This window comes from Pseudorasbora parva, chromosome 15 (genome assembly GCF_024679245.1).
Source record: "Pseudorasbora parva isolate DD20220531a chromosome 15, ASM2467924v1, whole genome shotgun sequence".
NCBI classification, from domain to species: domain Eukaryota; kingdom Metazoa; phylum Chordata; class Actinopteri; order Cypriniformes; family Gobionidae; genus Pseudorasbora; species Pseudorasbora parva.
The window spans coordinates 33,931,045-33,957,608 of record NC_090186.1 but is presented as its reverse complement, the minus strand read 5'-3'; the positions used below and the strand labels follow the sequence as shown (position 1 = coordinate 33,957,608).

Sequence of the window (26,564 nt, the reverse complement as noted above, 5' to 3'; positions counted from 1 at the left end):
AAATTGATGATGATGCTCAAATCAAAAAAAATGATTTGAGGATGATCCAAAGAGCATTTTATGAACGACAGCAAGAACATCAGACCACATGTTCATGTGGTTATATTTGATTAATGACATTTGACATTGACCTTGACATTTTTTGATATTTATTCTTCATTTTAAAAGGATGCTTTTTTTGGTTGTTGCTGTTGTTATAATTAAGAAAAAAGATTCTAAAACTTTACAGGATAAGATTATGAAATACAGATTGTCACTGGTGTCTGTATATTATAATCTAATATTATATAATAAATATAATTATAATATATAATAGTGCTGTCAATTTTAACGTGTCAACCTGCATGATAGGCTAAAATGGTTAGCATTACTGTTTAACACAATTAACGCACCATCTGTTTTTTTTCCTATAATCCTTTGGCTTGCGCTACATTATGTGATTATGCTCTTATTCATGCAAATAAATAACACATGACATACATTGGCATCGGAACATTGTATGTGGGGCAAGACCCACTCACTTTTCAAGACCAATGATATTGGACCTACTCACTTTTATCATCTCTAATTCAGCAAATGTCTGTGTACCTACCTGATAAACACTTATTATTTAACTTTATTACACTTTTCTTATATTTTGTGTAAATATTAATATAATATTAATATTTTGTTTCTAATGTTTAATTGAAAATAAATGCCTTTCCGATCTGATAAGTGATGGGAAAAGGAAGTAGAGTGAGTTCGGCAAAAGGCGGTTTCAAACCTCAAGTAGATTTGTGTCAAAACTCAAAGCCGTGCATCCTACGCTATTATCGCTGTGAATGATTTTGTGTTTTCCGTAATTTTGTCTGAATAACCAGACATTTAATAAACAAGGCAATATATTTGTACTTGATGTAAATGGCATTTACTCCATTAAAATTCTCTGGGAGATTTTTCTGTTGTCGTTGCTTCCGACGGCCATGATGACACGACTTTCTAAAAGTGCGGCACTCAAGTTAAAATCAGTTTCATTAAAAAATGTCTTTTAGACCTTGAGCTTTTTTTTTCATTCTATACTGGTCTGCGGTTTAAAAGCAAAAACATGTTCTATGTGAACCAGTCCTTAGATTACATTCAAAATCTATATCGCTAAAATCCTCTCCAATCATCACAAACTCCAAATTCTTTTTGTTACAGTATACTATATGGTTATGCCAGAAAAAGAAGAATCTACGTAAGTGTAAAATGCAGTATGTCATCTTGAATGCACGTAAAAGTGGTGGATCAATACGGGTTTTCAAATGACTTATTCTTGAACTTTCAAATTCCCCCCAGATAAAGACAATCGTTACATACCTTTCGAAGCAGACAGCAGATCCTCTCAATATTCCGCAGCCTTTCGCGCTGTTAAGAGAAAATAAAGATCTGTTAAATCTCCCATAACACCTAAAACGTCAGGACAAAGCTGGTATGAAGGCCACAATCTTCATTTGCTACAAAGGGGATGTGATGCATTAAAAAAGCAGGAGTAGAGTGGATTTTGTTCATTTTAATTTGACTAAAAATTTGTGTATATGCATTCATAAAAGTATATGTCACAATGGTTGGTTTTGACACACCACTGCTCCTCAAGGCCTGTTTTTTCCATAACTCTTGGCAAATGTTCCCTTGTAGAATCATGTAGCACTATACACTGGAAAGGATATCAAGGTACTTGAATTTATAAAAAAAAAAATAACATCAGTCAAGAGGTGGAAAAAACAGCATGCAGGGAGATTTTTGAATGGCATGTGAAAGTGGCATATGGCGATTCCATCCAAACATGTATGTTTTGAGGGGCGGGAAAAGTGGCAGTACTCTCAAGGGAGAATGTTTTAAAATCTATTTTTATAGACAGACCAGACAAAGTCAGTGTTTTACCATTTAATCACATGTGTGCAGAGATTTGAATGCAAGGTCTGAAGATTTAAATGAGGTTCGCGTTTCCTCTTTTTGTTCCACCAATAATTTACTTTCTCTGCATGCATTTTCCCCCTCTTATATGCACTATGGAATAATTTTTCATATTTCAGGCATAAAAAGAAGCAGAACTCAATGGGAGGGATGTATGGATGTATGTTTGGCACAAATAAATCTTACATGAGAAGAAAACTGGCTGCACAGAGCCTAAAAGAGCACTGTTCCCTGGCAGGAGTGCAATGTTTCTGTTTTCTGCAGTAATGAAGTCTAAACATACATATTTGATTGCAATTTTTTCTTTTTCTTTTTCAACTTAACTTTATTCAACCCAATGCATTATTTAAACTACTAGCTTGCACTTGTAAATAATGTACTGTTGTTCACTAATACACAGAACCACTCATAGTGACCACTACAAAAGTCCTTCTTGGCAAGAATACTCACTTTATGGCCTTGTTAGTCGGTTTAGTTACGCCTACAAACTAAAGATAATTTTATATTTTTGTATAGTGTATACCTAGTGTATGCTTTATTACATGTACAAATGATTTGCAGATTTGCAGAAGTCAGGGATAAGATAACACGAAAGACTTTTTAACTGCACAATTGTTCATTTAATATAAGGAATGCCCAGGCTCAAATAATATACAGTGGGGCAAAAAAAGTATTTAGTTAGCCACTAATTGTGCAAGTTCTCTCACTTAAAAAGATGAGACTATGAGAAAAAAAATAGAGAAAATCACATTGTCTGATTTTTAAAGAATGTATTTGCAAATGGTGGAAAATAAGTATTTGGTCAAATGTTTTCTGTAAGGCGCCACAAGATTTTTAAACATTGTCTGCTGGTAGTTTGGCCCATTCCTCCATGCAGATCTCCTCTAGAGCAGTGATGTTTTGGGGCTGTCGCTGGGCAACACAGATTTTCAACTCCCTCCAAAGATTTTCTACGGGGTTGAGATCTGGAGACTGGCTAGGCCACTCCAGGACCTTGAAATGCCATCCTTAGTTGCCTGGGTGTGTTGCGGTGTGTTTGGGATCATTGTCATGCTGAAAGAACCAGCCACGTTTCATCTGCAATGCCCTATATATAATATTATAACCATTATGTTCATTTAGTTCTGTTGGACTTTCGATTTGTTGTCATTTGTCACGTGCCTTCCTTGTCCAGATTCCCACCACTTATTTGTCTCCTTGGATACCTTCATTATTAGTTTGTTTGTTTCAGTTATGTTCGATTAATTACCTTGTTTAGTTCACAATATAGTGTTCATTTGTCTGGTCATGATCATGTCTATTTGTGTTTGTGAATGCCTGTTAGCCGGTTTTGGAGTATACTTGCTATTAAACTTGAGAAATGTATTCCTCTCTCTTCCTCTGTCTGCCTGGAAACACCCTGTGACAGATGACCAGACTGCCCAAAATGGACGATAGGGCAAAAATAATCGTCCTGGCTCTTTTGTTGCCTGGTTGTCACCAGCACCCTGTGCGACAAGACCCTGAACACCTTGTTCTGGATTGAGGTACCTTCAACCACCCCATTGACCTCCCAGACACCACAGGACTGGACTGGAGGAAAACCGTCATTAGGTGTCTGAATAGTGTCGCGCCCCATCTGGAACACACCCAGACCCAGAGCCCATTTCACAGCATCAACCATGCGTAATCATCGTGCAGGTGTTAAGGGTCAACACACCTCGATGAGTGAGTGAGCCTGAGGAAGAAAGGACAGGACTCACCATCGCCCGAAAAGTGGAACCCCGACATGAATCTGACCAGGTGAGTGAGCCTGTGACACAAACGGCCGAGGGAACGAAGTAGGGGGACTGGCTGATTCAATTCAATGGGGACTTGTAGACTCCCACCCGGTCTCTAAATCTTTATTGCTTATGGAGAACTTCAAGGACTCTTATTCATGTCTGTTCAGAATTATTGCTGTGTAAGTACAGCATGGTGAACATTATGGACTGAGATTTATACTTTGCATTAACCTGTGTGGACTGTGTTACTATTACTGTCAAGTCTTGTTCCATCACCACCACCACAGAGCTCCACTGGTTATTTGCAGCCCTACGCCATCTGCGGGAAGACCCTGTTACGACGTCGAGTCGCAGATAGCGCAACCACCAGAAGCGTCTGCGGCCTACGGCTCCGCCTCTGACCACTCGTTACATCTTGGCCCGTCGACCTGTTGGCTTCACCTTGGCTACTCCTGCCTAGTGGCTCCACTGGGTTCCCTCGTCCCACCAGCTTCCCCTTTGGTCAGTCGTCACACCCCTTCTGTCACAGACCAACGGGTCGTCCGCTGCGTCCCTTCAGTCTCACCGCCCTCCTCGGTCACCCAGCTTCTCCCCAATCCTCGGGTGCTCTGGCTCCGTCTCCCACGTCTCCTTGGTTACCTTCATTATTAGTTTGTTTTAGCTGTGTTTGATTAATTACCTTGTTTAGTTAACTATATAGCTGTACCCCCATCTTTACTCTTGTCTGGTCATGATCATTTTTAGTTGTGCTTAGCCCGTTTTGGAGTATACTTGCTATTAAGCTTAGCTGAGAAATGTATTTACCCGTCTTTGTCTGTCTGCCTTCAAACACTCTGTAATTAATATTATAATTGACATAATATTTTTAAGCAAACTACAAAGAGCTTGCAATAATATAGCAATTATATTTAAAGGGTAAGTTCACCCAAAACTGAAAATTCTGTCAATAATTACTTACCCTAATGTTGTTCGACACCTGTAGGACCTCCGTTCATCTTCGGAACACAAATGTGTTCCGATGGCTCAGAAAGGCCTTCATTGACACCAATGACCTCTCTCAAGACCCCTAAAAGGCACTCAAGATGGTGTACAAAGCCCATCTCACTACAGTGTCTCTACAATAATTTTATGAAGCGACGAGAATGGTTTTTGTGCAAGCAAAAAAACGAAATAACGACTTATATAGTGATGGGGCGATTTCAAAACAAAGATTCCAACGGTCGATTCATCGATTCAGGATTCGCCAAAGTTATGTTATTTCAGCAGTTTGGCAGTTTGAATCAGGAATCGATACGCTGATTCATAACTGTTTGAATCTTTGTTTTTGAAATCGGCCCATCACTATATAAGTAGCTATTTCGTTTTTTTTTTGCTCACAAAAACTATTCTCGTCGCTTCATATTATAGTGAGATGGGCTTTGTAACGATGTCTTAAGTGCCTTTTATGGGTTTTAAGAGAGGAAATGACATTGGTGTCAATGAAGCCATTGGATTTTAACAAAAATATCTTCATTTGTGTTCCGAAGATGAACAGAGGTCTTACGAGTGTCAAACAACATTAGGGTAAATAATTAATAACATAATTTCATTTTTGGGTGAACTAACCCTTTAATATTATATATACTACTATATAATTTATATTAAATCTAACAACAATCAATATATTTATCAAAGATACAAATAACTCTGGCAAAAAAGTGTCACAATGCTTCTGTTTACTGAATTTGGCAAAAATAATTGATATTTGCAACTATTTTCTCAAAGTTTCTTCAGTGCATTTTAAACAGTTTTTTTTCTAAGGTTTTGATTGGCAACCTCCCACTGTCTTGCTTCAGCACACAGCTGTGTTTCAGAGATTACACCAAACATCCATGAAAGTTACACTGAACTCAGACTATTTTTGGACCCCAACTCATTTTAGTTCATCCAAATTTATTTAAGACATTTTTTTCACACCATTCCCCTCCTCAACAACAGCATGCAAATATATTCCACTGGCAGCCATAGCGACTGGAGATAACCGCAGCCATATCAGCACTTTTAATTAGCAGGCAATTAGACTCGGCTCCCTTTGAAATATCCGTCAGCACAAATTCTGCTTGACAAGTGCTGCTATACAGTGTAAACAATATATTAAACACAGGACAGAGAGTCAATAAAGCAGTGAGAATATAACGTTCTTGAGAATGAAATCCGCAACGTACAAATGGGTAATCCTTGACGGAGGTACAAATGCAAACACAGCAGAACTGAGTCTGAATCTCTGATGTGAAAATAATATTCAGCACAACAATAACCATGGAATAGAAAAGAGCATGAACAGATGTGATCAAAAGCTGAGCTTATGAACAAACTCAAATTATTTTGGTCACTTTAGCTTGGCATGCCCTGATACCTAAAAATCACAAACAAAACAAGCAAAAGAAAAAAAGGATACTAAAATATGAACTAAATTACATTAAATAGGGCTTCACTTCCATTGAGATTTTGCAAACCAAAATTGTCAATTTTTTTTAATATAAATTATATTAATATATGACTTGTTTAATGTAAAATATGGGACCTGAATCTGAATCAAAACAAAACCAGTTTTTTTGAGCTTCCACCCAAGCAAAAATATAAGAGATGTTTAGAAAAAATAAAAACTACTACTGCTGTGTCTGTTGAAACACCCTTCATTTCTCTCTTGCTCTCTCTTTTCTCTCCAGTTTAATGTTTCAATGCCAGAGTAAAATGGCCAGACTTGCTGCTCAGCTCATGCAGCTAATTGAGTGGTATGGAGAGTAACAGATGCTATTTGACCCCAAAGGGACCATCCGTATCCAATTCAAAGTGGGCCCTGAGGAGGGTTGTGCGACCTCTACTAAGGCGGATGTGGTAGGTAATATTGTTACCATACGCTCTGAATTAGACAGTTAGCTAATGTTTTAGCAATGCTCCTGTAGCTCAACTGGTAAAGCACCGTCAACGTTATGTGTTTGATTCACAGGGATCACACATACTGAAAAAAACACAAACAACTATAGCCTTATGTTGGTTTAGATTATGTGTCTATGAAAGTATACATATAAAAAAAAACTGGGCTGATGTGTTGGATAGGTAATTTGCATGCTGACAAACATCTTGATCAACTCTTGCCATGCAAGCAACATAATGATAGCTCTAATTTAGTGTTGATTTACATTGGAATCAGCCACAAGAGTGGTCTAGAACATTAGCATCATAAAATATTAAAAGTATGTGCACATCAGGAAGCACAGCAGATACAAATTCTGTCTAATGAGCTCATAACGTTAACATGAAAGATGCCTCGTTTCGACACATAAAGAAAACACATCAAGGATTATTAGAGCATCTTATAAATGAATAGCATCAGAAGTGTTTAATTGCTGGAGAATTATGTCTTGAATGCCTTCACAGAATTAGACGGGCAGCGGCAGTCAAGGGCAGCTAAATGTGACGGTTCTGCTAGCTCCTGCTCTTTAAGTTATCAGAAACTTTAAAGTTTAAAACGTTTTAACCTCCCTGCGTTTGTTTTATGCTTTAAAAATTGCCTAATGGGGTAAAAAACAACAACATTTAATTCAAGATGTATTCTGTCTTATGCTAATATCCTTAGCAATTTTGGAAAGTTCTTGTTAAGTATGTTTTTATATTATTAACTGAATATTAAGACAACAATACTAGGGTTGTGATTCATTAATTCATTAATCTCAACTGCATCCCACATTAAAATCTGTAATAATAATTGCACATTGAATCCTCAAATTAAAGTCAAATCAACAACAATTTCATATTATTTTCACTTCAATAAACAGGAAAATAACATTTTTAAATTCAGTAGTTATCGAACTAATTCAATTTTAGCCATAATTAGCTCTACAGAAGATAAGTGTCATTATTAAGTTCAGTTTACTTCAACATTGTTTCAATTCACTTCAATAAATCTCAAAGCTGAGTTTAATTCAGCTATTAGCATCTCGACAATTGTGTCATTATTCAGCCTTAATGTTAAATGTTCAATGTTAATTCAAATTCAGTTCAAGAACAGTGTAATGTTGCAAAGTTAGTCATTATCCAGCTTAATCTAGTTCAAATTCAGTTCAAGAACAGGGTTAATGTTGAAAAATTAGTCATTATCAAGCTCAATCTAGTTCAAATTTTGTTCTGACAGTGGTCTTACGGGTGTGGGATGACATTAGGGTGAGTCATTAATTACATAAATTTCATTTTTGTGTGAACTAACCCTTTAATAGGGTACATGCATACCATCCTGCTTCAACACAAATAGCATAAACTCACCTGAAGGATTATTAGGAACACCATACTAATACTGTGTTTGACCCCCTTTCACCTTCAGAGCTGCCTTAATTATACGTGGCACTGATTCAACAAGGTGCTGAAAGCATTCTTTAGAAATGTTAGTCCATATACATAGGATAGCATCTTGGAGTTGATGGAGATTTGTGGGATGCACATCCAGGGCACGAAGCTCCCGTTCCACCACATCCCAAAGATGCTCTATTGGGTTGAGATCTGACTGTGGGGGCCATTTTAGTAGAGTGAACTCATTGTCATGTTCAAGAAACCAATTTGAAATGATTTGAGCTTTGTGATATGGTGCATTATTCTGCTGGAAGTAGCCATCAGAGGATACATGGTGGTCATAAAGGGATGGACATGATCAGAAACAATGCTCAGGTAGGCCGTGGCATTTAAACGATGACCAATTGGCACTAAGGGGCCTAAAGTGTCCCAAGAAAACATTCCCCAGACCATTACACCACCAGCCTGAACAGTGGTAGCAAGGCATGATGGATCCATGTTCTCATTCTGTTTACTCCAAATTCTGACTCTACCATCTGAATGTCTCAACAGAAATCGAGACTCATCAGACCAAGCAACATTTTTCCAGTCTTCAACTGTCCAGTTTTGGTGAGCGTGTGCAAATTGTAGCCTCTTTTTCCTGTTTGTAGTGGAGATGAGTGGTACCCGGTGGGGTCTTCTGCTGTTGGAGCCCATCCGCCTCAAGGTTGTGCGTGTTGTGGCTTCACAAATGCTTTGCTGCATACCTCGGTTGTAACGAGTGGTTATTTCAGTCAAAGTTGCTCTTCTATCAGCTTGAATCAGCAGGCCATTCTCCTCTGACCTCTAGCATCAACAAGGCATTTTCGCCCACAGGACTGCCGCATACTGGATGTTTTTCCCTTTTCACACCATTCTTTGTAAACCCTAGAAAGGGCTGTGCGTGAAAATCCCAGAAACTGAGCAGAATGTGAAATACTCAGACCGCCCCGTCTGGCACCAACAACCATGCCAAAATTGCTTAAATTAACCTTTCTTTCCCATTCTGACATTCAGTTTGGAGTTCAGGAGAATGCCTTGACCAGGACCACACCCCTAAATGCATTGAAGCAACTGCCATGTGATTGGCTGATTAGATATCTGCATTAATGAGAAATTAAACAGGTGTTCCTAATAATCCTTTAGGCGAGTAACCCAAGCGGCAACCTCCTGCGATCTCTCGAAGCCAATACAGAAGTAATGTAAACTGCTATTCATCGACTGGCCACTAGGGACAGCCTCCAGAAGGGAGCAGAATCTCATTAAGCCCCATGTTAAAATTCCCAAACTTTAGAGCAGAAAAAAAATATGTTTACAGCCTGTTATAAATTGAGGGTTTGGTCTATACGGCTAATTTTGACCTTCATGACAATTGTGAGGGGGTGGATTTTTTTATAACTCATTTGTTTACATTATATAAAGCCTTAAAATTCTGCATAATTAAGGGCGTGGTTACGTTGAGTGACAGGTGGATAGCCATTTATCCGCCGTCTATAGTAATTGCGTCACATAAGCTCCGCCCACATCCCCACCTTTTGCTCATTTTCTGTTATCTGGGAGTGACACGCGATGACGCCCTAGCAAGATCTGTTCGACCCTACTTTAAGCTTCAGAACGGCTTGTCGGAATCCTATGGGTGACGTCACGGACACTACACGTCCATATTTTTTTTACAGTCTGTGGTATAACCCTAGCGACAGTAAACTGGGGTAAAAAAAAATGTATCTTAGCCCAATTCTGTATTAATTGCGTGAATTAATTCTCAGGCCTAAATAAATACTAATTAAGAAACATCTGGATGTGAAAAGCACATTAATACCAGGTGTAAAAGGGGCCTGAGGAACTGAACACAGTGCCTGCAGCACTACTGTGTAGACTAGAGTCATAAAGGGACCTCCAACGAGAATCACAGGATGAAGTCCTGACTTCCTTCCAGCTGAAGACTGACAGGAGCCACCAATTAGCCAGGCAGGGTGTGAGATTGACTTGACTGGGTGCTGAGATCAGCTAGGAGGCCATCAATCTTTCATCACCCCCCACCTTTCAGATCCTCCATAGTTCCCTCCAGTCTGACAGAGGGGTGGGTGACATATAGAGCATGCATCTCTTTGACACTTTGTTGGGAAGACAGCAATAAATTAGACTACAGAAGTCTTGTGCAGAACAGATACGTGACTCAGATAATTTGTCTACACATCACAGTGCCCTGTTCTGAGTGAGACTTTGACTCAAAAGTCCAAAAGACCAAAAATATCTGCATTCGCCTCAGCCTCTTGATTTGTTTTCTGTCACAACATAGCCTGGCAAGGTATCAAGCGCACACATGTGAATTATTCTGCAATGCTGGCATCTAGAATGACAATGTTTTTCTAAACTTTTGGATAACAGTTGGTATAACCAAAAAGCTGGAAAAGTTGCCTCAGTTTGAATTAATTAGCAAGATTAAAGCTGCCAGGGCCTCCAGCAGAGGAAAGACAACACATAGACAGCTGCTCTATGGATTATTCATGCAATGCTGCAGATGACAGGAAATGTTTCAGAGTTTGGGGTAGGCAACACACCTGGTGCCTGCAAAAGATCAGAGGGCTTGCTAAAATATATTCCCACCATAAACAAATACCCCCCCCCCCCCCCCCCCCACACACACACACACACAAATACAATCTCATTCAGTGGAGGAAAGGGCAATGAATCAAATGATCAAGTCCATTATTTGCATGACTTACCGCGTGTAGTGGATTGCCCTGATCGATCGGCACCTTGAAGTCTGCCTGAAGCTCATCAAAGGCTGTTATCTGAAAACCCAAAGAAAAAAAAAAGAAACACGATCATTATCATTAGGCTAGACGCACGGATTTGCAACGTTGGCGCGATCTTCAAGGATACATGCTTACTTTGTTCAGATTTATCCTCCATTATATCAGCATCTCATGGGTATAAAGTAGAGCTGGGTTATACAACGGAAGAGCAAAACTATCTTAGTTAAATTAATATTCTTGCTTAGGCTTAGTTAAGAGAACATATATTTAGCAAAGATATATGGGAAAAGATTAAATGAAGGGTTATTTTCAAATCCAGTCAACATTCAGAATGGTTAATGTCAATGGTAAATTCAACTAGAGCATTTTAGCCTGTATGATTGTATGTAAATTGTATAATTTAGATTATGAAATAAATGCTAATGAGTTTTCATTTATGTTTTTGTGTGATTGGTCGACACCAGGTAATCATTTTGGTAAACACATTATAAAACTATTAATGATTAAAATAATAAATAATTCAAAATCATTTTCTAGTTATGATTCCCCAAAAATAATCGTGATTAAACCATTTTCGTTAATCAACTATAAAACTAGTTGAGCAAACTTGGCAAAAAAATGTTTTAAAGTTGGAGAGTCAAGTTGGGTCTACTAACAAGTGAAGTTTTATTAACTAATTTCGGGAGGAGCACAGACAGATAATTAAACACCGGAGCCGTCAGCTAATCAAACCTAATTAACAAGTGGAGCACGTCAGATAATTAAAACCAATTAAACACAAGTGGAGCATGGTAAGCTAATCAATCTAATCAATGATAAAAGGTGTATTTATACAACAGATTTACCTTCTCTCGTTGACCATTTTTATTTTAGCATCCCTCCACCCACCCCATCTCCTCACTTTAATTTAATAAACTCTCATCAGATGCCAAAGCAATCCATAAAACATTAGTCTAGTTATAGACTATCTTTATCACGGGGGGGGATACTCTGGGTTCGGGCAAAAATCAGAGCCCGGAGCCCTCCCCTGGACAGCACGTCAAATACGCATAATCTTTACTCTACTTAATTGATGTAAGTGTGAACTCGTGAAATAACAATTCAAGTAATACTTTGAAGAGGGAAATTAAGTGAATGTAAAAATCTGTGGAACTGGTAACGAAATAATCAGTTGCGGTCACTGAATTTATATATACACTGTAAAAAATTATTTAGAAAAAAAGTTACCTGGTTGCCTTAAAATTTTGAGTTCATTGAAATTAAAATTTTGAGTTAATACAATGAACAATTTTTGAGATTCGACAACCTTTATTAAAATATTATTAAAAGATTTTGTAAGCATATTGGGTAATTGTGTGTTTTATTTCTGATGACGCGGTGAAACATGCTAAATAGTGCTGTTTTTATGATTTATCACATTTTTATGTGGTTCAGATACAATAATAATTTGAGTTTTTATTTATTAAACAAATAAAACTTAAATTTTTAATTTCAATAAACTTAACATTTTAAGGCAACCAGGTTACTTAATTTTTTAAGTTAAACCAACAAAAATCAACATATATATATATAAACTTCAGCAAAAAGAAGAATAGAGTTTTAAGTAGTCCTTGTTTTGTCAAAACTTTTACAGATTGCCAATACATATAAAATGATCCCCTTTAGTAAGAGCATTATAGCAAAAAGTGTCTTGTGGTGCCTCATGGCTATAGCACATGCACAAGGCAAGAGAAGCCTAAATTAAAGTTAGATCAAATTAGGCAGGCTTATTTCCCCTGTTACAGAACAAATTGCCCTCACTTCCTACACTGCCTCTCTCGTAGTATATGCTCTCTCAATTCTGTAGTCGACATGAGAGTTAAAGAGTTTGATTTTGATTGTTTTTGTACTTGGCTGTCAGATGAGCATATGTGAGGTATAACTGCTACATAACAAAAAAAAAAAAATGCATTAAATACACGCTTTTAAATCTGGCCATCCTTTAATAATCCCATTAAGATTTGCCCCACGAAACGGGGATCACTGAACCATAGAAACTACACAACACAAGTGACATATAAATAACTGAACACTTCTCTAAATGTTGATGAAGCATAAAAACACTTGAAAGGTTCATTTAAAATAAGGCCAGGTTTAAACCTGACAGCAGCATGTGAATTTTAATCACAGTGGTAAGAAATTCAAAAAGTCCCTGCATAAGTTGCATGCTTTTACTGTGCATGCAAAGTGAATTCACAAAGCAATGTTGCTAAAAAAGAAAACCAACAAAGAATGTAACATGTGCATAATGCATCCATGTGGAAACATTGCTGTTTTGTTCCCTATGTGGCATCAGTATATCCATTTGGGGATTATGTTTGTGAAAAGTGCTAAGCTGACTGAACTGTACTGTATGTAAACATACTTATGTGATGCTCAGAATGGAAATTGTTGCTCAGTAGCCTGCTTCAGTGCAGATCTTTAAACTGATTAGGATTGATTTCTTCATAAACACATATTTATCCATGATTATAACATATTGTTTTGCTGTCAGTAAGAAGGAATCAGGCTGTGAGAAATAACAGATTGTTGCTGGATTGCCTGCTGTACTGTCTACAATTATTAACATGCTTGACCTCTCCATCACCTCATTTTCAAACACTGACCCCCATACCTATTATTTCCAGAATTGTGTTAGTATTAACTTTACAAATCCTCTTAGTGGTATTAGCCATGATTTTTCTGTTAGAGACCTTCCCTAGCTCACGTAAGCTACAGTAAATGACAAAACCATCATCTCATTGGAAACGTGCCTCTACATATATTTATGCAAAACTCCAAACACGTACCTACACTATATTGCCAAAAGTATTGCGACGCCCCTCCAAATCATTGAATTCAGGTGTTCCAATTACTTCCATGGCCAAAGGTCTATACAATCTAGCACAAGGCAATGCAGACTGCTTCTAGAAACATTTGTGAAAGAATGGGCAGCTCTCAGGAGCTCAGTGAATTCAAGCGTGGTGCCTTGATAGGTTGCCACCTGTGCAATAAGTCCATTCGTGAAATTTCCTCACTATTAAATATTGCATGGTCTACTGTTAGTGGTGTTTTAACAAAGTGTAAGCAATTGGGAACAACAGCAACTCAGCCACAAAGTGGTAGGCCACATAAAATCACAGAGCGGGGTCAGCCCATGCTGAGGTGCATAGTGTGCAGAAGTCGGCAACTTTCTGCAGAGTCAGTAGCTACAGACCTCCAAACTTCATATGGCCTTACAATTAGCTCAAGAACAGTTCATAGAGAGCTTCATGGAATGGGTTTCTGTGGCTGAGCAGCTGCATCCAAGCCTTACATCACCAAGTGCACTGCAAAATGTCAGATGCAGTGGTGTAAAGCACATGACACTGGACTCTAGAGCAGTGGTGACATGTTCTCTGTGATGAATCACGCTTCTCTGTCTGGCAATATGATGGACGTGTCTGGGTTTGGCAGTTGCTAGGAGAACGGTACTTGCCTGACTGCATTGTGCTAAGTGTAAAGTTTGGTGGAGGGGGGTTATGGTGTGGGGTTGATTTTCAGGGGTTTGGCATGTCCCCTTGAAAGCACCTCTCTTCAGCATACCAAGACATTTGGACAATTTCATGCTCCCAACTTTGAGGGAACAGTTTGGCGATGGCCCCTTCCTGTTCAAACATGTGCACAAAGCACAAGTCCATAAAGACATGGATGAGTGAGTTTGGTGTGGAGGAACTTGACTGGCCTGTCTTGACCTCAACTTGATAGAATAACTTTGGGATGCATTAGAGCGGAGATGGCGAGCGAGACCTTCTCATCTGACATCAATACCTGACCTTACAAATGCGTTTAGAAGAATGGTAAAAAATTCCCATAAACACACTCCTAAACCTTGTGGAAAGCATTCCCAGAAGAGTTGAAGCTGTTATAACTGCAATGGGTGGGCAAACTCCATATTAAACCCAGCGTATTCTCACAAAAATGCGTATAAATAGTACGAGTGTGCAATGTCGTGGAATGTATACGCCAAAACTCATTTTGGCGTGTCTATGGCACGTGGTTTTTCGCGTGCATATGAGACGCATTTTATGGCGTATAATACATACGAACCCCCCACCCCACCACCCTAAACCTACCCAAGCGCGTGTCATATATACGCCCCGCTACCCTAAACCTACCCAAGCGCGTGTCATATATACGCCATAAAGTGCGTATCATATGCACGCGAAAAACAGCGTATCATATGCACGCCAAAATGAGTTTTGGCGTATACATTCCACGACATTGCACACTATTTATACGCATTTATGTGTGATCGGGTTGATTAAACCCTACGCATTAAGAATGGGACATAATTAAAGTTCATGTGCATGTAAAGGCAGGTGTCCCAAAGTTTTTGGCAATACAGTGTATAAAATTCTCTGCAAATTCCTGTTAAAATTATTTTATAAAATTGAATTTTATTCCTTTTCACACAAATTATGATTACAGGGGCAGATCATCAACTAATAAACACTTATTTTTGAGCAGTTCCTTGTTATTATGACCTCAAAACACTTGTCCATAGTGCATCTTTTACCATATATTTGTAAACATATACTATTTGATGTTTATATCGCATAACCAGCTCCATATGTATTGCTTTTCTGATGTAGTAAATTAGCTTGGTAGATCCCCTGCTACAGAGCGCTGTGAATCACATTCAAAATAAAATAGCTAAAAGACTTGTAGAAGCAAGCTAAAATGGCATGATTACTTCAAAAATCACAAAACACAATCAGTTAGGTTTAAGGTAGGGTTTAGTGTAGGTGGTATTTTATTTTCAAATGTGATAGAGCATTCAACGACCAAACATTTCATTTCTGAACATTCATGATATATACAACACAATCACTGTAATAAAATATATAAAGCTAAACAATCTTTTTAGCATCACTCACTGTACATTTTATTTTGAATGTGTCGCAAAATGTGCCAGAAGCAACATATCATTTTGCAGAAATGTCAACATGTTTTTCTAATGAGCCTGTTCAGGGTTGTTTTGCGAACATGGATGTAAGTGAAAAGCTAGTCATTATAGCAAAGAAGCTTTTTCAGGCGAAGTGATTTTATTGAAGTCAGGTTAGTACTGTATGTGCAAGTTCACCTTCTAGCATAATAAAGGTGCCCTTTTATGTCGAACAAGAGCTTGTTGTAGTAGTTTGCAGGATTACTGAATTAAACGTCCACAATTAGGACGAGCACTATACATCTCAATAATACATTCAACCGTTCACAGATGAACGCACCACTGCACTCACAGATAATCTGTTAAATACTGTTCTAAACTGTGCATCTTTGGCAGGCATTTTGTGGGCACTAATGTGTTGGTTTCCACTGGCTGTGAAAGTGTACTCGAAACATCTGCTGAGGGACTCTCTGAATTAGTTAAGCTAATGTGGGGATCCTTTCCCCTCAGATGTAGAATAACACACAAGAGGAAATATGCAGATTAGGATTCCCTTCAGACTGTTAAACGGGATTTCTTTGAAAAGGACAACAGACAGATTCTGCTTTGCTCCGAATCTAAGTTAAGATAACAAGAGATAGACTTAGCTATGTTTGAAAACATTGCATTTCTTCTTCCATTCTGTTTTGTGCCACAATTAGTGAATACATTAGACCAGGGATGGGCAATGTCGGTCCTGGTGGGCCGATGTCCTGCAGAGTTTAGTTCAACCTGATCAAACACACCTGAACAAGCTCATAACATTTCTTTGTATATATGACAACGTTAGCAAAATGATCCCCATTCTCATGGATCCTCGAAAATGACCAATAACGCTGTATTACGCATGCCAGACAGTTGGCAATGTCACTTTGTAAGAAAAACTACGAGTCTGCGCGCATAAGCATTCTTTTACTACATTGCACTCGAGATGAACCTATAGACACAAATGACGTAATCTATAATTTATTGTCTGATTTCATTCTAAGGGCCAGATTTTAACAGGGCAAATTAGCGCTAAAAAGGGGAATTCTAATGCTAAATCTACCCGTTAGCGTCTGGTGCTTTTTTGGGTGGTAAATAATGGGGGGAACACCAGTAAATTGATGAGCGCAAACCTTTGGAAATGATTCATTTAAATAATCTCCTCCCATAAATGTTGAGTCTGAAATTGAAATTGAAACTTAATACATATGCATTAAGGTCAGCTGCAAAGATAACTCTGTCCATGCCTTTTCAGCGCTAATTTATCACTGCGTGTCTTGAATGCCAAAAGAGGGTTTGCATTGGCGGAAGTCTCATAAATCTGGCCCCTCATGCAGGCTACATGCAGGATAATTTTTTTTTTTTCAGGGTTGGAGCTAAACTCTGCTGGACAGCAGCACTCAGGACTGATGTTGCTCAACCCTGAATTAGAAACTTATTTTAAATTGAAAAGATGCTGTAGCAGATTTCAAGAATTTAACTTTATTGTTTTTTTTAACCACAACCACTCTTAGAAGAAAAGATTCTATATAGAACCTTAAAAGGTTCTGTCAGCGCTACATATTTGGAACCCCTAAAAGGCTCTTTGGAAAGAACCCTTTATGCTAAAAAGGTTCTATATTGACAAGAACGAACCCTTTTGGCACTTAAAAAGGGTTTTATATAAAACGTTTTAGGGGTTCAATATATGTAACGCCGATAGAACCTTTTCTTCTAAGAGTGTAGGATTCCCCTTCTCTCTCTTATCAGATTACCTAAAGTCAACAAACCTGAAATCATTTTCTGATTGGATATAGTTTCTTTAATAGCGAGGTTGGCACCTGCTTGTAACTACACCATTTTGGGGACAAGGAGCCTTTCATTTGATGGCCATACAAAAGTAGCCAACTACACTACTGTTCAAAAGTGTGGGGACAGTAAGATTTTATTAATATTCTGAAACGTAAAATGTCATTACAATAACGTTTAATGGCACATCTGAATTTTCCTTATGATTACTCCAGACTTCAGAGTCACATGATCATTCAGATATCATTCTAATAAGCTGTTTTGCTACCCCCCCAACTATCATCATCATCGAAATTGCTGCCTAATATACTGTGTAAACCATGATTCCCTTTTTCAAATGATTTGATGAATAGAAAGTTCAAAAGAACAGTATTTATTTGAAATAGAAATATGTTCAAGTTGTTACTGTCAATGTAACAAATTAAAAAAAATCTACCCCAAACTTTTTTACAACAAGGTATTTTAACCAAATAAAACTTCTTGCAAGCAATAAATAAATCACAAATGATATATGTATTGCCAGTGCCTTTGTAGAGGGCTCTTAAAAGCGTGATATGTACTTTATAGGCTTTTGTCCCTGTCTGCTGCTTTTCACACTACAGCTCAAGATGGTCTCTTGGGATTGGGTGCATGTGTGTGGTGCCATCAGCCATTGAGAATTGATCAATGTATATATAAATAAGAATTTGTGTGCATTATTGAACTATATATATATATATATATATATATATATATATATATATATATATATATATATATATATATATATATATATATATATATATATCACTTAAGGCTGAAGGACACTTATCAATGTTCTGAGTCCGGTTTCAACAAACCTAATTGTACCCTTGGGTACAATTGTAAAGAAATGATTGTTGTTAGCTGCAAACATATTCATCATTTCTATATCTCCAGGAATTCAAAAACCATGACTTCATAATAATGGGTTCTTTTTAAATCAGGTGCTGCTCTCTTTGATGTCTGGGTGACCTAAAAGGACATGAATATATCCAGTGCATTCAACACAAAAACTGCATCAAAACACACCGTAGACTACACTAACCTACAATCAGAACCTAAAGTGTAACCATTTTGTTTAGCAGATGTGAAAGGGGGTCGACGTGTCAGGATTTTCCCATTGTGAGGAGATCGAATTAAGTCTATTAAAGATTAAAAAGCTGAAACCGCTGAGGACGGCATTCCTGCCTCCCTAGTGCGATGGCTGACAAATAAAAGGAACTTCTTTCAGGAATATTGGAAATATATTGAGTTTAATGAGGTCTTACTAAAAGGTCTGGGTCAAATGTGATGTGCTTATAATTACCCCTTATTTAACCCTTAGGGCTATAATGTCTGTTGCTATGCAAAAGCAAGCCTAGGGCAAACGACTGTGCTGACCCAAATCTAGAGCAGACTCGCAGTGCTGTGAATGTGAGCGAGTGCTTTAATGCAGCTTTCCTCAAGGAAACAAAAGTGTTACACCTTGCATAAAGTGCACAGACATAAAGGACAGTGACATCGAAACAGGTCAGGCGCAAACTGCTGCCTGAAATGTGGCTAGTACAGTTGAACTGTAATGGGGTTTAACGCAGACATGTATCTCTTGAAATGTAACCCATATGGATAAAAAGGGATCTAAAACAACCCACAAATGTGTTTTGGTCATTAGAGCAGTGGGAATACCCAAGAAAGGTGTGCAAAAGACTTCCCTGACACAAGCTGCTGCCACCAAGCCAGGATATGCGCCAATGCTGTCACCCAAGTCTGAATTGCACAATCTATTTACACCCAAATGATCACTTAATTTGGTGATGTAAGACATGTCTGAGACATTCGTAATGTCAGGGAGGCTTTGATCAGGTGATGGACAGTTTTGTCTGAGACAGCAACCCCTGCCCTAACACATGCATGCCATCCTGCAGAAATACATTTTCACAAAGCACGTCAAAGATGCAAACACTTACATGCCAGATCGCGAAGAAGATGAGAGAAGCGCAGAGGACAAGGGAAAGCATATAGCAAAAGGCAGCGAAAGTGAACATAATTGAGAGGAAACTGGAAGGAAAATCTCCAGGAGAGAAGACGGTGCTCAGCGCCAAACAGAAGTGAATGAATGGAAGCAGTTACGGGGCACGCGAGGGGGAGAGCATCATGTTCTTCATCAAAATATTTGCAACAATGTGTTGCAAACCTCGTCTACAGTTCACTGCGATCGCTTTGCCATATTCACGAATGAATAAAAAACAAATATTAAGAAGAAAAAGTCCAGCGGTGCGTCGATATATTGCGCGAGTTGCAGCAGTCAAGCGAAGTCTCTGCGAGATCAAGGCATTTGTGGACGGTTGAGCAAATGATGCATTAACATTTTCCCATATGGTGTCGTCGGCAGTGATAGTCCGTTAAAGATGGAGATTGTGTGCGGCCGGTGAGGACTTGGGAAATGCAGAACTTTGAGTTAATGCACTGACAAGATCAGTTCACCTTCCCAAACCGAAGGCGCAAGAATATGCTGGCTAACAGGTGGATTTTAAAGAGCTCTCTCTCTCTCTCTCTCTCTCTCTCTCTCTCTCTCTCTCTCTCTCTCTCTCTCTCTCTCTCTCTCTCTCTCTCTCTCTCTCTACACTGGGTCAACGCATGCCCCACGTTACTTGCCTATACTTTATTTAAACAGCGACATTTAGCTACACGTTGAAATGAATTACTTTAAATTAAATAATACAATGATTCAATGTACAATTACATTTGATCACAGTTATGACTGTATCAATCACTACGCCTAATCTGTCGACACATGTAGGATTGCCGACTTCATGGCTATAAACAGCAATATAATCTATAGCAGTTTATCTTTTAAAGAATCAAAATGTCCTCAGAAGGAAGAGGTTCATTTTAAAAATATTCCTCTTTTATAAGGTTTCACAGCTATAAATAACACCTTCAGATATTTATAAAATGAGTATGGCTATCAAAGTCCACATCCTGACAGTCCATTTTCCATATTTTTCATCTGCATTGAGTTTAGACACAACACTCGCTCAGGTGTTTTTTGTTTTTGTTTTTTTAGATATATACCCACTTCATTTAAGTAATTAAGCTATACTTGATAGGTCACATACTACCCCCCCCCCCCCCAACCCCCTCCCCCTCCCCCCAAATTTGTTTAGTTAAGAATCAGTTCATAGGCTACTAGTGACAAATTTTCATCAGAAGGCAATGATACCTTTAAAAAAAATAAAATAAAATAGGCCTATATTAGGCTATTCCCCCGTATTTTTATATATTATATATTTGTATACATTTAACATGCTTTAGGCCTATATTAGACTATTAACTCCAAGTAGCCTTTAGGATTTAATTATTTTCTTGCGCCATCTTGCGTTTCGACATGATAAAGTCAGAAATCAAATACTGTTTTTATATTTTGCAATGTACCAAAACAAATTGATCGACATAATTACCGCATGAATACATTATGCTGCATATATCCGCAAGCAAGTAAGTAAATAACTGAACATATAAATAGCTACCCTCGATTACAGTACGTGCATTTGTAAAGCCGGTAAACTGGTATTGTCAGTTTTGTTTATGTTCTCCGGGCAACGGATTATTACAGTTGTTTAATCTACAGCCTCGAATTCTCGGTACAAAGTTCCTTGTTTCGTGACATTTGCATATAATGGACAGGAGGTAGGTATCCAGAAAATATTAGTCCATTTAATACTGGTCAATTTATTTAGCTAGCCTACTACAAAATATTTATTCAAGCCAAGTGAGAGAAAGTATTTTTTTTTTATTGACTTTCATTGTAACATTTGCTCACATTTACATAAAGTAACACTTAACTGTTTTTATTAACGTTTCTCATTAAAAAATGAAAATATTTTTTTTTTATTTCATGTAAACTCACACATGAAGTCTTCACAATCAGCAGCAACTGGTCGTCATGGTGGCAGACATGTTGAAATCATGACTTTGTGCAATATATATATATATATATATATATATATATATATATATATATATATATATATATATATATATATATATATATATATATATATCATTTTTTTTTTTGCTCTTGTAAATGTGTAAATATTTAATTGTAACTATTTCTGAAAATCTACTCCATAACTGTTTTTTTTTCTCTTGTCACTTACAGTGAAATGTCACAGTCATATGTGGATATTAAGAAAGACACTGATGTCAGTGACTCATTTTGGAGTTTTGGGAAAGAGCAGGATTTTAAGCCTCACATTAAACATGTTGAACCTGTTCTTACTGAGTAAGTATTTCATACATCAATTTCTTACCCATTAAGTATTAAATCAAAGCTGAAGTTTCTTCTGAATGACATCTTTTCAAGTTTTCCCTTAGTATTTGAAGCAGTGGATGCAAAGTTTTAAAGTTTTATTGCATAAGCTGAATTGTGAATTAAACTGATTTTTTTGAGTGGGACAATCTTGGTTCTTGATTTTAAAGCTCTGGGGTTAAAAAATATAGCTAATTGTGATATACTTGTGATCTTTGGCCATTGTCAGCAGTGTTGGGTAAGTTACTCTAAAAAATTGTATTAATAATTACATCTTCAGTAGTGTAATTAGATTACTGTAGGCTACACATTACTCTCTCCAAAAAGTATTTAATTACTTTTGACTAATTACTTTCCAAATCCAACCTCGAGATATTTTATTTCATTTAAATACATAATATAAAACAATTTTTTTATTAGCTGACCAAAGTATAACAAAGAAGGATAGATAACATATATTTTTAAAGTTAGACTTTACATTTTGATGTTAATTCCACTATTGTATTATATAATTGTTCTAAAGTTTATATACTGTATTTAGTTCAATTACTTGTGAAGTAACTGTAATTAAATTACACAAAAAAATAAGTAATCCCTTACTTTACTTTTCAAGAGGTTCAGTATCTAATTACTTAACTAGTTTAACCCAACACTGATTGTCAGTATTTAAAATGTTCAAGTCAAACAAAATGTCAATGTGTCCTTTTCTCGTATGCTTAGGTGTTTTTCTTCTAAATTAATGTGATGCCAATGCCTATGGTTTCAGATGTGATCTAGACTGGAAATCCCGTTTGCGCTGGATACCTGAGCCTCGATACAGCGACGCCCCGTTTCCGCACATCAAAGACATAAAGTTTCCAGATGAAAGGAAACTCATGAGATCCTTTCCACGTGAGTTAGGCCTTACTCAGCAGAAATCTGTTCAAGTTAATGAAAGAATCTCTATGGGTGGTAGTCGTATATGGAAATGTTCCTATGTTTTTAATAGGGTATAATCTGTAACATCAAAGAAACTTTTACTTCTTTCTTTGAAATTTGTTGTTAGATCCCAAGATAATATTTCAAAATCTTTATATTTATCGGCATGTCCATTTAGAGGCTAATACGATATCTGAGTCCGAGTGGAGCTTTTATCCAAACTTTGGACAGCCCAAGACCTATCACACTGGAAAGAGATGTTTCACGGATGGCATTAATCATACGAGAAGCATGAGATGCATTTCAGAAAACTCCCTGGAATCATCCATAGGGAGGAAAAAGCAGGGTAAGAGCAATATTATCAATGCTAATAATGTTACTTACAGTTGCTGTTCCCAAGCATTTATACAGAGAAAGTGTAACTATTTATGTGTACATTAGTGTGCCTGATGTTGATTTAGATTTTTGATCTTGGGTCATTTGTATTTATTTTTCTTTTGAGGTAAGGTATATTTTGAAGCATGGCAGCTGGTTTGAGCTGGTTTAAGCTGGTCCTAAGAAACTCCAGCTCAGGACCAGCTTAAAGTTAAACTAGCTCATGACCAACTAAACACCAGGATAAACAGCTCAACCCAGCCGACATGCGTCAAAACATACGTAACCAGCATATGCTGGGATTTTGTTTTCGTTTTTTTAACAAGGAATATACATAGTTTGAAACATTTGTAGCCTGAGAGACATTCTGAACTTTTTTTTCACAGGCAAATGCAGCAACTACCCATTAACAAAGGTCAGGCCATTTCGAGCGCCGGAGTACAGCCCTGGCTTTCACAAATATGAATCAACTCTATGCAGGACCACTTTTGGGTAAGAACCAACATGCATTGCTTAGAGGCAGAAAGATAGACCAAAAAGTTTGCCATATCTATCAAGGGAAGTATAATATCTTAAAGCTCCCCACTAAAATTTAAAGGCCGGAACACACCAAGCCGACGGTCGGCCGTCGGGCAGTTTTTGTGCGTCGGCCAACTAAGTTTCCTCGGTGTGTTCCACACAGTTCCACGCCGTCGGCTGGCGTTGGTCCTCGTCGGCTGTTTTTCAGCCGATTCGACATGTTAAATCGGCGTCGCGGCATGTCGGTCAGTCGGGACATATGATCGTTCTGATTTGCTGTTCAGCTAGCGAACCAGTGCACGAGAAAATAAAACGGAAGTGACGAAGCAAGTAAACGACAGAGTCAAGAGGGAACACAGAACGCCTGTCTCCTCCATAGATAGTAAAAGAAAGGTGTCGTCTCATTTGATTATATTCCTCATTACGATACATGTTAACACATGTTAATATATATGGCTGTGTAGACCGAGGCAAGTGAAGACAAACTGATCAGCATGATCCAGCAAAGGCCAGCTTAGTATCACACTACGGGAAAATGTTAACGTTATGTCAACTGTGTGGCGAAAGCAGAACTGTGGCGTGAGATCGCAAATAAAGATGTCATGTCAGGTAAGATTTCCTTTTTGCAATATTTTTTTCTTCTTCAGTAGTCCATATTTAAAAAAAACCCTGCATGTTAGATTGTTGTGTGCAACTTTCATCTTTGCACAGCAGTTAATTTCACATTCAAAATGCACTAACAGGGTCCCCGCGGAGTCTTAAAAAGTATTAAAAAGTATTAAATTTCAGAATCAAAATATAAGGCCTTAAAAAGTCTTAAATTCGCGGAAGCATTGCGTTCTAGGTCTTAAATAGTCTTAATTTTCCTACGTCCATGTAACGCTACCTCATTGAAACGCTCTCACCTCCCGCAGCACGCACGCACGTGTGTGTGTGTGTGTGTGTGTTTGTTCCGTGGTGTTTGTAGTTCTTTCTTTCGCTAGACCAACTAGTGTTCGCTCTATTACAACTACAAATTAGGCAAGCATGCCACTTATATTGCAGCCAATCACCTTTCGTGTTATTGGCACGAGCCTCTTTCTGATCGTATCCCACAGACGCATAACAGACACACACTCTACAATTTGGACTCTCACTTGTTATCATATAATATACAGCAAACTATAGGGCAAATTAACACACCCAAAGACAAGGGCTATAAATACACAAGGACCTTAACAAGACAAATTAACAAGAAACATTCTGAAGACAAGAGCAAAGAGAGAGAACTTCAAAGTAAGAGCATAGACATAGATCATAACCTCATAAAAAAGGACACACCAGTTAAATGAGTGAATCTATCTTACATGTTTATTCATATATTACTCCAGGTTTGGGTCTTTTGCCACAGTCAAATCATTTATTCACCTAAAGTCCCCACCAAAAGACATCAGGTAGGTAAAGCAATTTATTTATTTATTTATTTAGTCACTGGTATAGATGAACAAGCAGCTAAATATAGTGTAATTTTTAATGCAATAATGCAAAATACAGTTTCATGGCTGATAAGAAATATGTAATTTTTAAAATGGTTCACCCAAAAATGAAATCTTTCATTAACTACTCACCCTCATGTCATTTTAGAATGGTAAAACTTTCGTTCATCTTCAGAGCACAAATGAAGATCTTTTTGATGAAATCAGAGCTTTCTGTCCCTCCATTGACAGCTACGCAACTGACGCTTCAAAAAGTTCATAAAGAGATTGTAAAACTAATCCATGTGATTAGTTTAGTCCAAAATTTTCTGAAGAGACACGATCGCTTTATATAATGAACAGATTGAATTTAGGCTTTAATTCACATATAAGCATTCATCAATTAATACATCAGTTGTTGTAAACGGAAGACATGACGTCAAGCATGTTCGCTTGACGTGTGAGAACCAACAAAGTTCATTCTCATGTTGCGCAGCACGTTTGAGCTTCCGCAAGGCGTCTGCCCTTGCACGTAGGGGTGTGGGAAATTGCCAAAAAATGTTTTTTATCACAGACAATATATATTGCACACCCCTACTTGCATGTCAAGCAGGTTTAGTTGAGCTTCTGTTTACAGTGTGTCATGATATGTGATCTTTTCATCATATAAAGCGATCAAACTAAACCACTTAATTAGTTTTACGTTCTCTTTGTTAACTTTTTGAAGCATCAGAGTGGTAGTTGCATAGCTGTCAATGGAGGGACGGGAAGCTCTCAGATTTTATTAAAAAGATTTTCATTTGCCTTTCGAAGATGAACAAAAGTCTTACGGGGTTGGAATGACATGAGAAGTAATTAATGACAGAATTTTCATTTTTGGGTGAACTGTCCCTTTAAGATGCTGTATATTTTTACAGTCCATCATATGCAGAGAAACATAGAAGTCGTCTGCGAGAGGAGGACATTCTTGAAGTCCAGAGTTTGAGCAGTTGGAGGCCAGCACTAGACATCTATGAAAGGACAGTTTTGCAGGACACTTAATTTGGAAGGTGTTAAAACCATGCTTGCATATTTTTATTGTTCTTATGAGTTTCTATTGTTTTCTCTTTAGAGTGTCTCTTTTCTCAGTGTCTTTCATTTAACACCAACTCTTGTCTTTCCATTGAGAATATCTTACAATATTTATGGTTTATTTATGGTTAGACTGAAGCAATATTTGCCTTATTTATCCATCAGCTAGATTTTCCTTAAAGGGTTACTTCAGCGATTAGCATATGGCTTTGTATCAGTAGAAACTCTGAAGTATATTCGAATGATTGTAGTATTTTTGGAATACTACATTTTTGGCCAGATGCTAAAGACTACAGCCAGCAGAGGGAGCTATTTCCACATTTTTAACGTTGTTTTCATGTTGCATCCGCGCTTCAT

At 37.6% G+C, this 26,564-nt stretch overlaps 2 protein-coding genes across 6 annotated transcripts in view; one reads left to right on the top strand and one right to left on the bottom strand.

Annotated features, from left to right (window-relative positions):
* The window catches only part of cnih3 (cornichon family AMPA receptor auxiliary protein 3), a 50,495-nt gene extending 30,398 nt beyond the window's left edge, over positions 1-20,097 (bottom strand). For 3 of the 5 annotated variants that reach the window (XM_067417838.1, XM_067417839.1, XM_067417837.1), the window contains exons 1-3: positions 19,526-20,097; positions 10,769-10,837; positions 1,339-1,386 (exon numbers count right to left, since the gene is read on the bottom strand). In XM_067417838.1, coding sequence (XP_067273939.1) covers positions 1,339-1,386; positions 10,769-10,837; positions 19,526-19,603 — 195 coding nt within the window. In that variant the 5' untranslated portion in view covers positions 19,604-20,097. The remainder of the gene's footprint in view (positions 1-1,338; positions 1,387-10,768; positions 10,838-19,525) is intronic. The other 2 variants (XM_067417841.1, XM_067417840.1) reach the window with 1 other exon arrangement.
* On the top strand, positions 19,967-26,177 carry LOC137041055 (spermatogenesis-associated serine-rich protein 1). Its single transcript, XM_067416980.1, has 7 exons — positions 19,967-19,986; positions 21,721-21,843; positions 22,637-22,761; positions 22,967-23,134; positions 23,550-23,655; positions 25,053-25,115; positions 26,054-26,177. Exons 1-7 carry the CDS (start codon positions 19,967-19,969, stop codon positions 26,175-26,177), a joined length of 729 nt encoding a protein of 242 aa, XP_067273081.1.
* Positions 26,178-26,564: the final 387 nt, after the last annotated feature.

Coding starts and splice junctions, on each gene's coding strand:
- LOC137041055 (XM_067416980.1), top strand. CDS start 19,967: ATGGAGATTGTGTGCGGCCG. Junction 23,656..25,052: donor CTATGCAGGACCACTTTTGG/GTAAGAACCAAC, acceptor ATATTACTCCAG/GTTTGGGTCTTTTGCCACAG. Junction 25,116..26,053: donor TCCCCACCAAAAGACATCAG/GTAGGTAAAGCA, acceptor ATATTTTTACAG/TCCATCATATGCAGAGAAAC.